The 19,627-nt window shown below is 49.4% G+C and overlaps 1 protein-coding gene across 1 annotated transcript in view; it reads left to right on the top strand.

The window, feature by feature from the left end:
• Positions 1 to 6,366: 6,366 nt before the first annotated feature.
• IFFO2 (intermediate filament family orphan 2) overlaps positions 6,367 to 19,627 on the top strand; it is a gene marked incomplete at its 5' end in the record, with an annotated part of 40,769 nt that continues 27,508 nt past the window's right edge. Inside the window, one exon of the mRNA XM_083877045.1 lies at positions 6,367 to 6,968. Coding sequence (XP_083733171.1) covers positions 6,367 to 6,968 — 602 coding nt within the window. The remainder of the gene's footprint in view (positions 6,969 to 19,627) is intronic.

Raw genomic sequence — 19,627 nt, 5'->3', positions numbered from 1 at the left:
GGCGTGCCCCGACCGCGGATGCGCCGCTCGGCCTCTTTTATCTTTAATCTTTTACCTCCTCCGAGCTCCGCCGCCTTTCGGGGCCGCACCTGGGCCGGCAGCTTTGTTTGCAAAATATTTACTCCTCTCCAGGGAGGAGATCAGCCCCGGCCGGGCCGGGAGGGGGAGCGGGGGTGCTGAACCCCGCCCCGCCCTGCACCCCAAATTCTGCATCCCCAGTTCCCGCATCTCCTCCGTGCACCCCAAAGTCTGTATTCCCAATTCCCGCATTCCCAATTCCTGCATCCCTCCCGTGCACCCCAAATTCTGCATCCCCAATTCCTGCATCCCTCCCCTGCACCCCAAATTCTGCATCCCCAATTCCTGCATCCCTCCCCTGCACCCCAAATTCTGCATCCCCAATTCCTGCATCCTCCCCCCTGCACCCCAAATTCTCCGCTGCTGGGCTCGTGCAGCTTTTGGCTGTGCAGGACCCTCCTCTCTCCTCGGGCTGGAGCTGGTTTGTGCTGCTGGCGCCCAAAGGTGGGCAGGAACATGGCACAGTTTTGTGCCCGTAACCCCCAAAGGTGGGCAGGAACACGGCACAATTTTGTGCCCATAACCCCCAAAGGTGGGCAAAGGCGGTTTTGTGACTGCAGGAATAAAACCCACCAGGAGGGAGCTGGTTTGGGCAGCAGCGCCTCTGTCGTGACCTGATGGGACAGGGAGGAGACAAACTGGGGGAGAAAACACATTTTAGGGAGGAGAAACCTCCTTTTAAGGGCAGAAAAGGTGCAGGGAGGAGCAGCTCTGTGGGACTCACCCCTCCCACGCCCTGCCTCAGCGGCCTCACAAACACTTTCTGTTCCTCGGCGTGCCCGGGTGACAATCCCGGCACCATCCCCAGGCTTCCCCCGAACGGGGAAACCACCCCGGGCCCGGCCCCTTCCCGGCCCTCGGTGACACCCGGGTGAGTCACCCCAGGGTGACCCGGGCTGTCCCCGAGCCCTGCCCATCCTCCTGTGCAGGGCCCGGGCTGCTCCTGCTCCCATTCCCCAACAAAAAACCCCAAAAAGGCGCTGCTGGAGTGGGAAAGGCTTTGTGGGATGAGGCTGATGGCACCACCCTGCCCCATCACAGGGGTCTGGGGTAAAAAACAACCCCAATTTTGGGGGTGCACTATTAAAGATCCTGCTGGTTTCAGACAAACAGCCTTGTCGCCTTGATTTTTCATCCTTCTGATGTTTTCATTCTTGGACTGGAGAGTTCTCATGCATTGTAATAAAAATAAAGACTGATATTTTGTAAATACATTCCTTTCCAGAGAGAAGGACAAATTAATGAACTTCTGAGTTGACCACTGGGGTCAGAGGGATGCTCCCCTTGTCCCCCAATCCTTGACCAAATCCCAAAAACTATGTAAGTTGAAATCCCCAAAATAAACTTCCCTTTTCATCTCACATCCTGACAGGTGAGTGTGGGTCTTTCCGTGTCCTCTTGCAGCAAACACATCCTCAGCCAGGAAAGGTGAGAGCCCAGGGGAGTCATCCCAGCCCCTGGAGGAGCTGATGCCTCAGTGACAGTGATTGCAGCTTTTATATTTTTCATCTATTTGTAATCCTGCAGTTCTTTAGTGTATAACTCTAAACTCCACACACAGTGTCAGCTGCTGTTCTCCCATTTGTCAGACACAGCAATTCCTCTCCGGGCCTGGGAACCAAGGACACCTCACTGGCTCAGCCCCCGAGAAATGTAAACAAAAGTGAGATGTGGGGAGCAAACTTGGGGTAAATGACTTCATTACCTGAAGCTGCAATTGGAGGATTAACCCCCGATGTGCAAATGACCAAACTTATAAAAGTGTGAAAATCCAGAGTTCATTTTTGGGTGTAGCCCCTGGGGGAGCCCGAAATGTATCTGAGGGCCCTTCAGTAAATAAACAAAAAGCACTTACACTTTTTATTCCCATAATTTTGTCTGGCCTCTGTTTTCAGGTTGTCCTGCAGGGCTGTGGCCCAGGGAAGGGGCTCAGGGAGGGATGAGGGGATTGAGGCCCCACCTGGATGTGAGACAATCCCGGCCCAGCAGGACCCCTGAGGACACTGAGGGGCGTTTTGGGGACCTGGGGAGTTTTGTGGGTGTTAAAGCAGAGGAATTTTGCTTGTTTTAGAGGGAGGTTTGTTCAAATACACAAACCAAGCCCATGGTGATGCCCATCAGCCTTGCAGGAGCACCTGGGGCACAGAACAGGAGTCCTGGGGATGGGTTTGGGTCAGTTTGTCTGGAAAATGGTCACTTTTCCACGGAAAAAAGAATTTTCCATGAGTGCTGAACCAACAGAGCCTCAAGAGATGCAACCAGCCCCAGGAAAATTAACATCAAAGATCTCAGTCAATGCAGAGAGCAGCCCTGAGAATGGTCACTGAGGTTTGGGAGTGCAGGACACGGCCAAAGGGAAGAGAAAACGGGTGTGAAATCAAACCCAAGGTCTGGATTCCCCAGTCCCTGCTCCAGCCCAGCTTTGGGTGGACCATGTGAAAAAGAAATTCCATTCTTTTAGAAAAAAATATAAGTTAAATAAAAGTTAAAACCAGACAATTAGGAGACAGAAAGGCAGAAGTTCCAGCTGGGGTCCCTCACCAGAAAGCACACACTTCTCTTTCAATTACGGTGTTTTAAGGATTGCTGTGTTACATATTCAATAGATATTAATGCATCCTTTTTGAGTTTCTGTTTCAAGTATTCTCAATCATCTTACCTGATAGATTTGTGGGTGGCTCCACTCTGTTTGGTAACATGGGTTTTATAAATCTTTCTCTTGAGGCTTTTTGGTTGTTTTTATTTTGATAAAAACCACAGAAATTTAGCAGTCTTTGTGCAGGGTTACAAGGTGACAACCTTGTCCCCCAGACCTTCTGGCTTGGTCAGTTTAGATGTTACAAAGAAGAAGAAACCCAGTCTTTTCACTATTTACACTATGTCACAATCAGAAAATACACTCATCACTTTCTAAACCCTGTTAATAAAATGTAACACAGTACAATTATACATATAGTATTAATTCTAATATTTGCAAAAAGCCAAATTTATAATGTGCATTTATAACAAGCAGCTGGGAGCAAACCCATCCCCAGGGCACTGTGGTCATCCCTGGAATGGCGGGGTGGCCTCTGAGGGTCCCTGCACACAGACACAGCCCCTTTCCCAGCCCTTTTCCTCCCCGTCCCAATAGGAAAGGGCTCATCAGGGCTCCAGTGTTTATACCCAGAGCTCTCCTCAGCAGGAATGGCAAGAATTCCCATCAGGAATTCCTGGCGGGAATATCCCAGCCTGGCAGAGCCCTCCTGGGGTGGGGATTCCCACCTCACCCACTGTTGGGGACAATGGATCAAGGAAACCTTATAAATACGATTGCTTAGCAAAAGATTCTGAAAATATGAAACCTATAATGGAAATAGAAATGGAAGGTTACTTTGAGTTGTAGGATATTGAGCCTTAGTCACTCTATAACCTGAAGACAACAGCCTGGCCAGCTGAAGGTGAATCCCTTTGGATTGAACAATACCTTTCTGCTGGCTGAGGGATCCAAAGGTCAATGTAGAAAAAAAAAAAAAAAAAAAAAAAAAAAAAATTTCTAAAGAGTAGTTTTTAGAGTTTAAAATATAACACAGTGTGGTAATGCAGTAGTTCTTATAGGCTGTATGTAGATTCTATAGGATTTTGTGTCTTGTACTGGTTGCTCACTGTAAATTAGAATATTCGACACAAAAGGAGATAGAATGGATTGTAACAAGGACCTTGCTGTCTTCCCCTGCGCTCTGACCCCTGACACATCTCTGGCTCTCTTGCTCCCTCCTCTCTTACCTCTTGTTCTCTCTCTCCCTCTCTCTTTGGGGCTCCCCTCCAGCTGAGGCTGATGGCTGAAGACAAGGCCCTTTTTCCCCACCACCCTTGCAATAAACTCCCGTGTTCTAGAATGTCTCAGGTCTGCAGAGTTCCCTCTCCCTGCCCACCACGGGTGATCCTACAACCCACCTTGAGCTTAATTGATTTCTGCCCTTAATTCAGGGGGATCCAGTGAGCACAGTGGGACCGCAGGGGTGACCATGGCCATCCCAGGGAGGGGCTGGAGTTCATTAGGAAAAGGACTAATTTGGTTTAATGACCTGGGGATGAGGCGTTGGTGGATCCGGGAGCTGCGGTACCAAACCTTTAATCTCCTGGTTCATCACCCCCTCGGCTGCTTTCCTGCTTCCCTAAGGGAAAAAAATAATAAAAAATTAAAATAAATTTTTAATCCTGGGCTGGATTTTCCCACCTGCTGACCACGGGGTTCTGGCTCCTTCCAGCACCAGCAGTGAGGTGCCCAAACCCAGGGAAATCCATAAAATCCCCGCACAGTTTGGGTTGGAAGGGACCTTAAAGCTCATCCCACCCCTGCCGTGGGCAGGGACTCCTTCCACTGTCCCAGGTGGATCCAAGCCTTGGAATGTCCCAAACCTGGGACAAACCCACTCCTGGCTGCCTGCTGCCCCCAGTAACTCCCTCAGGATCGGCAGTTTTAGTCAGTCGTTGCACCTCCCAAGTGTTTCTGTGGCTCTGCAGGGAGGCACAAGGCAGGAGAAGGTTTCCTGCAGGGGGTTGTGATGGAGAAATCTGTTTGCTGACAGCCACAGCCCAGCCCTGCAGCCACCGAGGGGCTTCTGCAACCCCAAACACCAACCCAGCCCAGGAGGTTTTGTGCTGGGGGAGAGACAAATCCTTCGGGTGTTTCTTTGAGTCACCCTTTTAATGAAGCACCTCCACCCAGCACATTTGTTTCATATTTTTCCAGGAGGTGCTGGCAAAACATAGGTTGGTAACACATTAACAGAGCCCTTTGAAGAGCCCTGGTTTCGGTGCTGATTGTGGGCTGGAGGTGCTGGTGGAGTTTCAGCACGTGGAGTTAAATAAATAAAAACATAAACACATAAACACATAAATATAAATATAAATTTGTAAAATACATAAATATAAATAATGTAAAATTATAAAAATCACATAAATATAAATATAAATATAAATATAAATATAAATATAAATATAAATATAAATGTAAATATAATCTGGCAAGCCCCGTGGTTCTGTTTCAGAGATTACACTTGGGTAATCAATGTTCCTGCAGCTTTTCACCAGCCCGGCTGAGAGGTGTCCCTGTGTTTTCCCTTGCATCATTCCGTGCCCAGCAGAGCAATGCAGCCATCACATCATTCAATTAAACAATATCCTTTGATTGCCCAGAGGTCCGGGAGCAGCAGTTGGGAAACGCTCATTTAATAACTTAATTATTACAATATCAGCATTATTTAGCACTTAGGCAGGGCTCTGCTTTGGGATAACAAAATCCGAGGTTTATAATTTAGTCTGATCTGATCTAATCGTGCAATCATGGGATCGGAGTGTTGAGGGATTGGAGTGAACCTTAAAGTTCATCCGTTCCCAGCCCTGCCTCGGACAGGGACAATTCCCACTGTCCCAGGCTGCTCCAGGCCTTTTCCAGCCTGGCTTTGAAAGCTGCCGGGTTTGGGGCATCCGCCACTTCTCTGGAAAACCTGTGCCAGGGTCTCCTCACCCTCACAGGGAAGAATTTCTGCCCAATATCCAACCAAAACTCCCTTTCGTTCAGTCCCCATTCCCCCCGTGTCTCGTCACTCCAGGTCCTGATGCAGAGCTCTCCGGCTGTCCCGCAGCGTCCCCCGGCAGGAGCGGTGATGTCCCCACGGGACATGTCCCCAGCATTCCCCACCGGCCCAGCCTGGCTCCATAGGGGATTACCAGGGGATTAATAACTCTGGAGAGGCGGCAGCAGGGCCGCGGGGCCGGGGGCCTGCCCTCGCTCCCTGGACGTGTGCCCGTTAATGCGGGACCCCTGCGGGCCCTGCAGCGCCCTCGGGCCCGGGGGCTCCCCAAAACCCACCCCAAAACCCACCCCAAACCCCCCGAACCCCGCGCGGGGGACACGTGCAGGGAGCGGCCGCTGCTGCGGCACCGCGGGGCGGGGCCATGCAAATGACCCGCATTGTTATTCAAATGAGGGGTGTGGCTATGGAAACACTATATGAGCGTGGCGCAATGAAGGCGTGGTTATGTAAATGAGGTGCTGGGTATGGAAATAGAGGGCGTGGTTTTGGAGATGAGAGTGAATATATGGGAATAGGGGGCGTGGTTTGGTGCGTGGGCGGGGCCTCGGCCCGGCGCGCGCGGTTGGGGCGGGGCCGGCGCCGAGCCCTCAGAGCCCTCGGAGCGCGGCGGCCGCAGAGACACCGGCACCGGCACGGCCGCTCCACCACTGCCGGGACCGCCGGCCTCTCCATCACCGCCGGCCTCTCCATCACCGCCCCCTCCGCCATGAACTCGCTGCTCTTCGGGGAGATGGCCCGCGCCTTCTCCCCCGCCGCCGCCGCCGCCGCCTCCTCGTGCCCGCTGGGCCCCGGCGGTGGCGGCCCCGCGGCGGCCGGGGGGGGCCCGCCGGTGACGGCGGCGCTGCGGAACGACCTGGGCTCCAACATCCACCTGCTCAAGGGGCTCAACGTGCGGTTCCGCTGCTTCCTGGCCAAGGTGCACGAGCTGGAGCGGCGGAACCGGCTGCTGGAGAAGCAGCTGGCGGCCCAGCAGAGCGAGCGCGACCGCCGGCTGCGCTACAAAACCTTCTCCCGGGACCAGGCGGTGCAGACGGACGGCGGGACCCCGCCGCTGGGGCCGCCGCCGGGCCCCGGGCACGGCCCGCTGCCCTCGCCGCCGCACTACGGGCGCCTGCCCGGCACCATCTGGAGCTACACCCAGGTGCGGCGCACCGGCGGCGGCGGCCTGGAGACCGTGCAGGGCCCCGGCGTGTCCTGGGTGCACCCGGACGGCGTCGGGGTCCAGATCGACACCATCACCCCCGAGATCCGCGCCCTCTACAACGTGCTGGCCAAAGTCAAGCGGGAGCGCGACGAGTACAAGAGGAAGTGAGTGATGGGGGATGCGGGCGGTCCGCGCTGCACTGCGGGGAAACCGGGCCAGCCCTCCCCGGAGCGCCCGGGGACAGCGCGGCGGGCGCGGGCACAGGGCTCCCCCTCCCCGGGGGCCGTGCGGGCGGGGAACGAGCCCCGGGGGTCGTGGGGGGCTTTTCTTTGGGGTGGGGGGAAGGTTTGAACCTAATCTTGGTACCCAGAAAACTGTGGGGTCTATCCCTGGGGGGGATGGAGAACGCGGATCTTGTAAGGAGCATTGTCAGCTTCACTAAAAAAAAAAGTTATATATATATATATGTATATATATATAAATATTTGTTTTAGAAGGGAAATAATCCGTTATTAATATTGCATCGCATAGTTACTCCTAAATTTAGCTCGCCTTCATTTTTTTTTGTCGTCTGATTACTCCAGTAGTCGGCTGTGTGTGCCAGCTCCCCGAAATTAGCTCAGTGCTGCAATATTTGGGTTGCAAACACTGCAGGGCAGGGTTTGCACTCCGGGATGTTGCTCGGAATTAGGCAAAACAAAAGGCCTTGTAAGGCCCGCGGGTCTGGAGGTCTCCCCTGGCCTTGGCGAGCCCCGGGCTTGGAATGGTGATGGATGGCGTTCCCTTGGATTGCTGTTTGGCTGTGGCAGAGATGGAGGCCAGAGGGGGAAAAAAATGTAGTTGTGCTTCTGCAGGGAGATTCCTGCATTGTCTGAGGAGCTGCTGCCCTTCGGGGCTGGCGTGGGCTCTCTCGGCTGGAGTTTGGGCGTATTTAGCCTTAAAATGCATTTCCTGCTGGCCCGGCCGGTTTTTTCCCTGCAGAACCCACTGAATCCGTTCTGGTTTTCCGCATCTCCCGGCCCTGTGGCCTGTGGAGCGTGGCCGGGTCGCTCCTGCCCAGGTTTGCAGACTGCAGTGAGCTCTCTGCACACCTCGGGCCAGCGGCAGCTTCTCTGACAACTTCCCTGGTGAAATCACCGGGCTCAGAGACATTTTCCGGGCAGGTTTGGCTGCTCCAGAGGGATCTGTGGCCCGTTCCTCGGCCAGTGGCTCTCCCTGGAGCCCGTGTGCCTCGGTTGCTCTGTCCCTGCCGGCTGGAGCCGCCGGTGTGGGTGGGAAAAGGAGCCGGTCTGTGTTTTCCAGCGCGGAGTCCTGGCTGCCCTGGTGGCACCGGGTGGTTTTGGTTTCTGGGTTCCTGTGGCCGGTGCCGAGGAAAGGGAAGAGCAGAGGAAGTGGTGCTGGACGGTGCCTTGGGAAGGGAGGGGTCCCACACCGTGTGGAGTGTGGATTTTGTCACCAAAACTTGGGGCTGCTTCTCCTTTTCCATGGACACTTGATTTATTCCTGCTTCTAGGGGAAGAGGAGGCTTGTGGGCCTTCAGGTTCAGCCTTTCTGCTGATACAAAATTTGATTTTTCTGCTTTTACTCGCTTGTGTAAAGCACATTTCCCCCCCACTCTATGTTCTTGCATGCTCAGGGGTTGCATAAATGAGATAAATTCAGTGGAGCAAAGGGGAGCCTCAGATCTTTTTTTTGCCCTTGAAAGACATTTTCATTCTGGAAAAAAAAAAAAGGAGATTAACATGTATCAACACGTCCCACGCTGGTGATGTTGTATCTGCAGTGTGGGTTTTATGGATGCCCATTACTCTGGAGCTGGAATTGGTCACTGTTCCATGACCTTCAGTCCCACATGGACAGCATAAACTCATTTTTTGGGGGATTGGCTCTTTCCTCTGGGGCCTTGAGCTGCCTTGGGCAAGCTCATGGAGGGAGATTGTGCTGTTTGAATTTCCTGCTGGCAGCCAGGTGAAGCAGCTGGGTTTGGTGCCTGAGCTCTGGGCGCTGCTGCAGGGTTTGTCAGCCCTCCTGCAGGGCTTGGGATGGGGTTTGTTCATGCAGGACTGGCCTTCCCTGGCCTGGCACCTCTGTGTCTGCACTAAATGCACTCCTTGGGGTTCCCTTATCTTGCTGTGATCCCTTTGATACTCCAGATTTGTTTAGAGAGATGAGCTCCAGGTGGAACAGGAGCCTTGTGCCTGTCTCCTGATGGGGCTCCTGGGCACCAGCACAGGCTCCCAGCCCAGGTGTGTGACCAGGAAAAGAAGGAAAGGAAGGAAAAGGAAAATAACCTTTTATTGCTCACTCTGAGAGCCAGCAGAGCCCACAGCCTTTGTGGAGCAGCCAGGCCTTGTAACCTCACCCAGGAGCCACCAGCCCATAGCCAAGGATCCTTAAGCAGATCATGATAATTCCGTTTATCTCCTGGGACAAGGGATGCTTTTCCCCTTTTCCAGCGTGGCCACTTGGTCAAGGTGGCTGTGGCTTGAGGTGTTTGGCTGTGAGGAAAAGCCAGGCAGGGGATGGATGACAGGGACAGCAGGGCAGGCTGGGTGTCCAAGGCTCACCTCAGATGTCTCTGTTGCTGTTGAAGGCAAACTCACTCATGTCCCACCTGGGAACTGGGAAATGCAGGAGTGGAATCCAGAGGGGAAATAACCCCTTTTGTTTCCTTTCTTTTAAAGGAAAAGTGGCCTTGCTGCTGTAAAATAGCAGTGGGAGATCATCCATTTCTTTTCAATGAACTTCTGCCTGTGTGATTTCTGGGATTCACAATTGGGGGAAATATGCTTAATTTCTTTGTTCCATTCCCTAAAATAATTTTCCTTGGATGACGTAACACAACAAACTGGAGCTCTGAGAGGGCACAGTCAGTCAAGCACACAGATCATATTTTACCCCAGCTTTTGTTTGTGTCTGAAGCAAAATGTTCTGTCTGAAGAGCCCAGCAGATACTTCAGTCCAAAACTGCTTTTGCTTCTTCCTCCAGTGATGATATTTTACCCAAATGATGTATAAATTTGCATCTTTTCTACTTACTGTCTTTCATTAATCTCATATTTTTTTTAGCAATTATCATGATTTTCCATGAGATTATGACTTTTAGTGAGGGAGTTAAGAACTGGAGAAGTTTTAGAGGGAAAACAAAGTTAAATTAATTTTCTTTTTTTCTTTCCAGCTGTGCTTGCATTTAGAAGAGCTGTTGGCCATAGGTCTGACTCCAGATCAGATTATTTATTGTTTATCTATCAGATATCTTTTGTAATTTTTATCTGTTGTTACCCTTTTAGCAGGAAAAAGCAAAATTGTCTTTTTGCAACATTGCACTTTTGCAGTCAAAGCAGTTCAATAAAAATACTTTCAAGGACAGTTAATTGAAAACTGAGCAGAGTCACATTTTTAAATTTAAAATACTCAGGTGAAGTGACTTTTTTTTCTAGAAATAATAATAATAATAATAATAATAATCAGCTGGGGTGCTTCAGCTGCTCTGAGGTGAGACTGAGCAGTGTGGGTTCCTGCAGGGGCAGGGTTGGAATCCAGGATTCTGTATCCATGGGGGGATGCACGGCTTTGGCTCCTCCCTGGCTGGGGTTTGGGGTTGTTCCCCTCGGGTTATTCAGGACAAAAATCTGGTTTTGGAGGAGCAGCTGGGGGTGAGCCCAGCCCTGGCCTGGCTGAGTTTGGGGATCTTTGTCCTGGTTTTGGGACACTCTGGAGCCTCAATGCCTTTGGTGGCACTGCTGGGGAGAACAAGGCGGGTTCTCCCCCAGTTAGTGAAATCCTGTTAATCACTGACTGAGGGGCACTCTGCCATGCCCCAATGCCAGGGGCACGGGAAGGTGTGGGGGTGATGCCCGGGCTGGGGTGTGAGCCTGAGGTGTCACCTTCCCGGTGATCCCTGGAGAGCTGGCACATCCCTGAGTGCTGGGACAGTGACAGCGCTGCTGTGACAGTGCCACTGTGGCAGCGCTGCTGTGACAGTGACACTGGTGGTGCTGCTGTGGCAGTGACAGTGCAGGTGTGGCGGTGATGGTGGCAGTCCAGGCGTGGCAGTGGTACTGTGCCAGTGACAGTATTGCTGTGACTGTGCTGCTGTGACAGTGGTGCTGTGACTGTACTGCTGTGACAGTGGCAATGCAGGTGTGGCAGTGGCAGTGCTGCTGTGCCTGTGACAGTGGCAATGCAGGTGTGGCAGTGGCAGTGCTGCTGTGACTGACAGTGGCAGTGTTGCTGTGACAGCGACAATGGCAGTGGTGCTGTGACTGTACTGCTGTGACTGTGACAGTGCAGATGTGGCAGTGACAGTGCTGCTGAGACTGTGACAGTGTTGCTGTGACTGTGACAATGGCAGTGCTGCTGTGACAATGCTGCTGTGACTGTGGCAGTGCTGCTGTGGCAGTGACAGTGGCAGTGACAGCAGTGCTGCGTGTGGCCATCCCCGGCTGCTGACTCGGTGAAATCCTCCTGCAGTCGTTCCCTCGCTGCCTCTCCCCGAGCCCGGCTCCAGCCCAGCCCTTGGATAGATTTGTATATTTATGGTTCCACGATTACTCTTAATTGCTGCAGATATTGAGTCTGCCAGATGTTGGTTGTCTTTTCCAGCATGGGCTTAGCTGGTACTAAGAGTTGAACTGGAAATAATTGTTTTACCTCAGGATGGTATTTCACTGGGAAGATTAATAAAGTCCACTTGGAAAAGAGATTATCTTAAATTTGCTGCAGCTGGGGAGGACAAAGATTATCATTGTCAAAGGCAGCGCGCGTCAAAACTCACTGGAGCTTGTTTTTTTTAGAGAAGGGAACTTAATAAAAATGTGCTTAAGATAAGCCCTGGAGGAATGTCTGAGAACTTTTAAGGCTAAAATATCAGCAGTAACAAGATGCAAATGTTCTGCATAGACCCAATCAAAAACAAATAATTTTTTCATCCCCCTGGAGGAATGTAACCAGCGTGGCAGACCTGTCCCTGCCTCAATTGGTCACAGGGCTGGCAGGAACAATCTCTGTGGAAAGCCCCCTCTTTAATTCTGCTATTCCTGCTTTTCTTTTTCTGTTTTGGAGGGATAATTATTTTTCAGTGTGGCTTTTCACAGAAATTCCGGATTTTCCACTGCTGCCAGAGCAGCTTGGTCTGGGGGATTTTTGGCAGCCCTTTACAAGATGTGAAGTTTGATATTAAATGCTGGCTCTGATGAAACCTGAGACTCAGGCTTGAAAAGCCCCTTTTTCCCTGGGCTGAACGTCAGTTTTCCTGATGGAGAAGGGATAAAATTGGCTGATGGGAAAAAAACCTTGGCTGTGTGGCGCAAATATCCAGTTGTAACTGCTGGGTGGAAAATGGCACTGCTTGGAGCTGTGCAAGTGAAGCACCATAAGAGTAATATTTCCTTAAATAATTCCATCTTTCCTCCTAAAATGCTGCTGCAGAGACACACATTTAGGGTACACAGGGGTATCTGGAGCACTCTCACAAATCTCAGGTTTATATTTTTTTTTTCCCTCATGATACAGCCGGGAACTGGGATGTAGGGATGCAGGAGAAGGTTTGGGAGGAGGGGAGGTGTTTCCCTTTGATCCTGCTTTCTAGCACTGCTCCACGGTGGGGTTGGGGCTGTGCTTGGAATATTTAATAGACAAAGAGATCTCTGTGTGTGCCTTCAACTGGTTTGTAATGGGAGGGCTGAGTGTGTTAGGACTGACTTGAAGGAGCTGTTGTTATTCTGAACTTGATCTTTAAATTAGAATTAAAATAATGAATTTGTAGATGAACTAAGAGTGGGGAGAAAAATCCCCACCCGTCGTGTTGTGGTTGGAGTTTTAGAGAAACTGGGGCCGCCACGTTCTTCAAGGAGAAGCTTCCCCTGCTGCAAGGAAACCACAGGGTTGTGTGTTTGTATTTTGAATTTACCTTTTCATTCCTCCTGTGAGTCATTCTGGGCAGCTCTGGGTTTTCTGAAGGCAATAAAAACCCAGATTTTCAGAGCACAGCTCAGCGCTGAGTGGGTCTGGGAGCAAACAGCTCAGACCTTAAACCCAAATAATGCCCCCAGATGCTGCAATGTGGGGCTGAGGTTGAAGCAAACTCAGGAATCGGTGATTTCCAGCTCTTCTCGTGGGGCTTTGGAGCAGAGGTGCCTCTGGAGTGCTGGATTTGGAGTTGAGGAAAGCTCTGCTCTCACCTCCAGCTCAGCAGCTGCTTTTTTGTGGCTCAGGGCTTGTGGTGCTGCTCTGCCAGCTCTCGGGTTGGTTTCCTGCATCTGCTTTTCTCTGACTAAATTTACTTTTTTTCTGTGCTAGAAATACTCACAGGATGTTGTTTTTTGCTCCTGCAGGGGCCCTGTGGGTCCCTTCCAGCTTGGGATATTCTGATTCTAAATCTCCATCTTGGTGTTTAAAACCAGCTTTTCTTTCTTTTTCTTTCTTTTTCTTTCTTTTTCTTTCTTTTTCTTTCTTTTTCTTTCTTTTTCTTTCTTTTTCTTTCTTTTTCTTTCTTTTTCTTTCTTTTTCTTTCTTTTTCTTTCTTTTTCTTTCTTTTTCTTTCTTTTTCTTTCTTTTTCTTTTTCTTTCTTTTTCTTGTACGAGAAAGGAAATTATTTCTTCCAGTTTTTTTAAGTTTAAAAGCTTAACAGTGTCTGTGTGTGCACTGTTCAGAGTGACTGAAACTCCTGCATAGCCTCCTGACCTCTTCCTATTAAAAATTACCTTGTTCCAAGAACCCTGAAGAGATTAGTGAGAAGTGATAATAAAAGGCAATAAATGATAAGAAATGGCACGGGAGTGATCTGGCTTGGGAAGCAGGGAAATCATGGAATCACAGGGTGGTTTGGGTTGGAAGGGCCCTCAAAGATCCAATTCCAGCCCCTCTGCCATGGCAGGGACACCTTCCACTGTCCCAGGGTGCTCCAGCCCCATCCAGCCTGGCCTTGGGCACTCCCAGGGATCCAGGGCAGCCACACTTGAGTGTTTTTCTCACATTTCTAACCTTGAATCTCCCACTCTGACACCTGAAGGGAAGGAATTTGCCTCCACGATAAATTTGGAATAAGGGACAAAAATAAGATTATTGTAGTAGGGCAGGGCAATAGCCTGGGCACACTGAGAGCTTCTTGAATTTCAGATATATTGTCAAAATTCCTTAATTTGGGTTGGCCTTTTCTCCCAGGAAGCAGTGAGGGGATGGGAGGAAACAGCCTCGTGTGGCAGCAGGAGAGGTTTAGATTGGATAGAGGGAAAATTTCCTCATGGAAAGGCTCCCAAAGCACTGGCACAGGCTGCTCAGGCAGTGGTGGAGTCACCATCCATGGGAATGTTCAAAAGACGAGTGGATGTGGCACCTAGGGATGTTTTGGCTGCCTGCTGATGCTGGAGGAGTCGTGTAGGAGGGTGGGATCTGATTTGATACCAGAGAAATAAAGAACTTGTCTGGTGTTTCCTAATCCCTGGTGTCCCCTTGTCCAGCAACATTTCTGATCAGCTCATTATCAGATTCCAATTAAACCTGGGAAAAAAAGCTCAGGTGATTTACCCAGAGGTGATTTCAGGAACCTTGGGAAAGTATCCCTGACTTTTTCCAGTGCTGTGGCAGGGAGTGGCAGCTGGGGAGGACACACACATTTTTTATCACTGCTGGATTACCAAGGCGCTTCCTTTCAAAAACCTTTTGAAAATCAAACTCTCAGCCGTGGTTTCCAAGGCCCGGAGCATCCGGGAGCCCGTCCCGCGGTGTGGGTGCCAGTGCTGGTGATCCATGTGAGGAGATGACATCAGCTGTGGCTCCTGCAGGAGGGCAGGGCAGGGCTGGCACAGAACGGAGCTCTGTGCCCGCTAACGACGTGTCCTGTCCTGTCCTGTCCTGTCCTGCTCGTTAGGGACCCCGGCCGGCGGCCAGGCTGCAATCACAGAGTCCCCGCAGCCCTTTGTTCCTGCCTCCAGCACTCCTCTCCATGTGACTCCTCTGGCTCTGCTGCTTTGTCCCACTTCCCCAAAACCTGAGTAATTTGGATCCCTTTCCAAGGAGAGTTTGGGACTCACTGAGTCGTGTCGGCTCCGTGTGCCCGTGCTGCTTTTTCTTGCTCTGGGCAGGTTCAGGTGTCCCCTTTTTTGGCTTTTTCTGCCTGGAAAACAGCACCATTCCTTGCTTTGAGATGGAATTTCCCTGTGTGTGACCAGAGCCTTGCCCTGCTGCTGGGTTTAATCTTCAGTCTGAAGATCATTTCAGGGGTTTTGTTCTGAATTTGCACAGAAATCCATTCAAAAACAAGGCTTGGTGTTACAGCCTGCACCTCAGTTCCGTGTAACTTCCCAAATCTCTTGGTTCTGTGGACAAACCATTTAAAATTTCCCACTCTTTTAAGTTTTGGGAGCTCTGTGTTTTGTGGTTGTGGGCACTCAGGGGTGCCTGGGTTTATTTGCTCTGTGAGCACAGACATCACCACCTGGAAGAGTGCTGGAAAACCTGACAGCTCCAAGATCCTGGACTAAAAAGAGGAGGAATTAACTCCCTCCTCTTCATGTGGGCAAGGGAAGTTGGTAATTTGCGGTGGCTCATCCAGCCAGGGAATGCTGAAGGAAGTGATGATTTACAGCAGGGCTGGATCCCCCTTCCCCTTAAATGCAGTGACTCAGGCTGGAATCAGAGATCAAAGGGATCCTGCCTCAGGATTGATTCCAAATCTGTGATTCCACTGGAAAATGTCTCTCTGCCTGTGGATTCTTACAGGTAAAATTTGTCTCTAAGGGGAGAAAATATAACTGTGCCATTTTGTATTTTTTTTTAATTAAGCTCCCCCTGATACAGAGCACAGAATTTAAATTGAACAGGCCCATGTCAGTTCAGTCACAGAATTTGACCCTCATGAGTCAAATCTGGTTAAAGACAAAACCAGGCACTGGTGTAAATTTACTGAATTCCATAAATTGGCAGGGGATACATTAATATTGAATCGCAATGGGGATAATTTAATATCAATATTTAATAGTTCAAACAGCTGCTGTCATTAAAATTGTTACAAGAAATTCCCCCCTCTCGCAGGCAGAAAATAAATCTTTATTTCTCTCTCTTCCATAAAGCATTGACCATATGCTGAAGCATTGGGCAGTCTGGAATCTTTTCCAAACTCTTTTATCAAATTTTTTCCCCAAATGACTATGCCAGAATCACTTCACCTTTGGCTCTTTCTGCAATTTTAAAAATAGTTAAAACAGTTCCTTTTTTTTCCCTCCCTTTTTTATTATTTTGTTTCAAGAAAGGGAGAAAGAAGGAGTGCAAAGCAGTTAAAAATTCCTTAATGCCCTGGAAAATGGGTTCCTGCTAATCTGTATTCCCCAGCAGCACAGAGCTGCTGGCTGGCAGTGGGAGAGCAGCTCTGCCTGTTCGGGGACAGAGTGACCCTGGGAATGTTGTCCCACCTGCAGAGAGGCTGCAGGGGCTGGCTCCCCTCGGGGAGCACAGAGGGATCTGCAAACAAACTCCTTTTCCTTCCTCCTCCCTCCCTTTGGGGTTTTCCTTTGGGCAGGGGATCCTTCTCTCCGTGGATGTGCAATGCAGGAGGGCTCTTCCCTGCTCACTTTTGGAAGGAATTCACTGTTTTTCCACTTTTTATTTAGTGGAGGAGAGAGTGGGAACCTCATGTGGGGCGACGGATGCAGGGCTGAGCTGCTCTGGGCTTGTTTCAGCCCTAAAAGAGGCGTCCCCCTATTTCCAGTGGAGCCTTTTCCTTTTCCCAGCCTTCAGTGGAGCATTAATTACAGTTTGGTCTTTCTCCTATGAAGTTCCCAGTGAGATACAGCTCCAGGCCCGTGGGCAGGGATTTATTCCCTGTGGGGAGCTGTGGTTTGGGGGGGTTGTGTCCATGACTCAGCTCCATTCTCCTGTAGTTGTGGGGCACTGTAAGGCAGGGGAATGAGGTCACTGCCTCAGTCACTCCAGCCCTGTTCCCTGGCCTTTTACAGTGGGGACAGGCTGGGGGAAGTGGGATTGTTCATCCTGGAGAAGCTCTGGAGTGACCTAATTGGGGCCTTCCAGTGCCTGAAGGAGCTGCAGGAAATGCATAGAGGGATTATTTACAAGGGATGGAGGGGCAGGACAAAGGGAAATGATTTTAAACTAAAAGAGGGACAGTTTAAATGGTATTTTGGGAAGGAATCCTTTCCTCTGAGGGTGGGCAGGCCCTGGCACAGCATTCGCAGAGAAGCCGTGGCTGCCCCTGGATCCCTGGAAGTGTCCAAGGCCAGGCTGGAACAACCTGGGATAGGAAAAGGTGTCCCTGCCATGGCAGGGGTGACACTGGATCAGCTTTAAGATCTTTCCAACCCAAACCAGCCTTGGATTCCATGAAAACCAAGTCTATACTGGAACTCTGCTGCTGTCCATCCCTTCCCCTCTACAAATATCCCAGGGTAGCCCCTGCCCTGGCTATTTATGGGTTATTTAACCCCCACTGCTAAAAATTCAAGTATTAAACAACTCCAATTCTTGGAAACCTCTGCAACTGAGGAAGCAAAAGCATCTGTGTCGTTTGTGTGAGTTGAAGACTGTTCTGCCTTTACATAAATATTTTAAAATGCCTCATCTTGAATTTTATACCCCCACTGTCACCTTTATTCATTTGCTTCTCTCTCAATGGCAGAGTGCTGTGGTTTCATGGTAATTCTGTAGTCACCACAATTAACTGGGAGTCCTGAACTTTATCAATCTGCCCATTGTACCAGGGTTACTAAAGCAGAGGGCACATTCTGTTCCTTGTCAGGAGTATGGTGTGCTCAGGTGTCACTGGAGCCTCTGAAGAACAGTTTATTTCTTCCCTTCTGTTAACATTTGTGGTGTTACAAGTGTGACACTGCGCATTAAATATCTTTACCTTTGTGAAGGCAGTAAAACTCTTCAAATGCAGATAAAGGAGTGGATCTATAGGAGCACTGTAGGGGTGCTGTGTGTTCCTCAAGTGCCATCGGAGCCCTTGAAGAACAGTTTATTTCTTGCCCTCTGTTAATATTTGTGTTGTTACAATCTTGGCACTGCACATAAAATATATTTACATTTTCAAGGGCAATCAAACTCTTCAAATGCAGATAAGGGAATGGATCCACACGAGTACCCTTGGGAGAGTTGTGTGTTCCTCAAGTGTCTTCGGAGCCCTTGAAGAGTTTTTATTTCTTACCTTGGTTAATCCTCATGTTCTTACAACCCTGCCACTGCACATGAAAGCCACTCTTTAATATATTTACATTTTCAAAGGCAATAAAAGTCTAGAAATGTAGATAATGGATCCATAGGAGCACTGTAGGAGTCCTGTGTGTTCCCTCCAGTGGCAGCGGAGCCCTTGAAGAAAAGTTTATTTCTTCTGAGGTCAGAATCTCCACACTGCACATAAAAGCTGCACTTAAATATATTTACTTTTACAAAGGTCATAAAGCTCTTCACACAGATAATGGATGTGTAGGACAGTGTTGGGAGGCTTTGCTGTGCCCTAGGTGTATTCCACCTGTCTCCCTGACTCCTGAGAGCAGATAAGCTTTATCTCATTTTTTCCTTTGTTCTTTAGTAGGTTCACTAAAAGTATTTAGTGCTGGAACAGAGATTAAAGCAAGTCCAGCTCTCAGTTTTGAGTTTGACTCTCAGTTTTGAGGCTGGTTCTTAAAGGATGTGGTGGAGAGGGAGATAAACCCAAAGACAAGGTGAGGAGGGCATGGGCACTCCATTATTTTTGCTGCTTTAGGCTGGAGAACTGCACAAGGGAATGAAAATCGTGTAGTAATGAATTCCAGCAGGTTCCTCTCCACAGAAGGGTAATCCTGATCTGTTATCACTTGGACTTATCAGGGCCTTTCCCAGTGGCTGAGATGATAACAGCAGCGTGGCTGGGCAGGGAGGGCTATTTATAGACAGCAATTACTCACACAATCAGAAAGTAAATAAAGGCCTTTTATGAGAGAGGATGTTCAGCATCAATGTTCTGAGCCTTGTGCAGGTTCCATTCTAAGAGCTGAGCTCAGGCAGTGCACATTTAATTACACACTTCAGTGTTGCTTTACAGGATGGATCAGTTTTTCCCAAAAATGGGTGATTTGCCTCAGTGCTGGAGTGAGAGGAGATGGGAACATCCCTGGGACAGGAGCTGGGGTTCATGTGCTGGTGTTTTGTAGGAATAGGGTAAAAAGCTGGTCTGTCATTGCTGCAAGAGGACACAACACTTACCTGTGAAGTTAAGAGTGAGAAAAAGAAAAACTTTATTTTATTTTTGGATTCGGGGTTTAAATAGAGTTTGGACTTTGACCAGCGACTGGGAGGACGAGGTTGACACCCCTCAGACCCCACTGGTCAAACCAGCAGTCCATCAATTTGTCCTTCCCCCTGGAAGGAGTGTATTTACTAAATATCATTTTTTGTTTTTCTTACAAGTGTGAGAAAACTCTGGTAGAAATGTGAAACAATCAGAAGGCTGAAAAACTAGGGCAACAAAGGAATAGGGTAAAAAGCTGGCCTGTCATTTCTTCTAAGTGCAGCTAACAAGTAATCTGTGAGTTTCCATATGAAGCTGTTTTGAGGGTGGGAAGTTCCTTTAACACAATAATCTATTCTGAGGGTGAAAACCAAATGCACCTGTAATAACAAGGGGTTTGTCCTATGAGAATCAGTAAAGAAAATATGTAAACAATCTGAGAATAGATGGATTTGATGGACAAGTAAAATGTCTTTTATTAACCAATAGCATAATTAACAAGAAAGCTGTTAACCAATTAGAAGTTACTCTCGAGGTTTGTAAAACTTGTATAAAGCACAGCATGGGACCATAATAAAGAGAAGCTTTCTGATTTTTTA

Source organism: Zosterops lateralis, assembly GCF_965231275.1.
Source record: "Zosterops lateralis genome assembly, chromosome: 22".
Classification (NCBI taxonomy): Eukaryota; Metazoa; Chordata; class Aves; order Passeriformes; family Zosteropidae; genus Zosterops; species Zosterops lateralis.
This window is presented reverse-complemented; position numbering and strand designations above follow the sequence as displayed.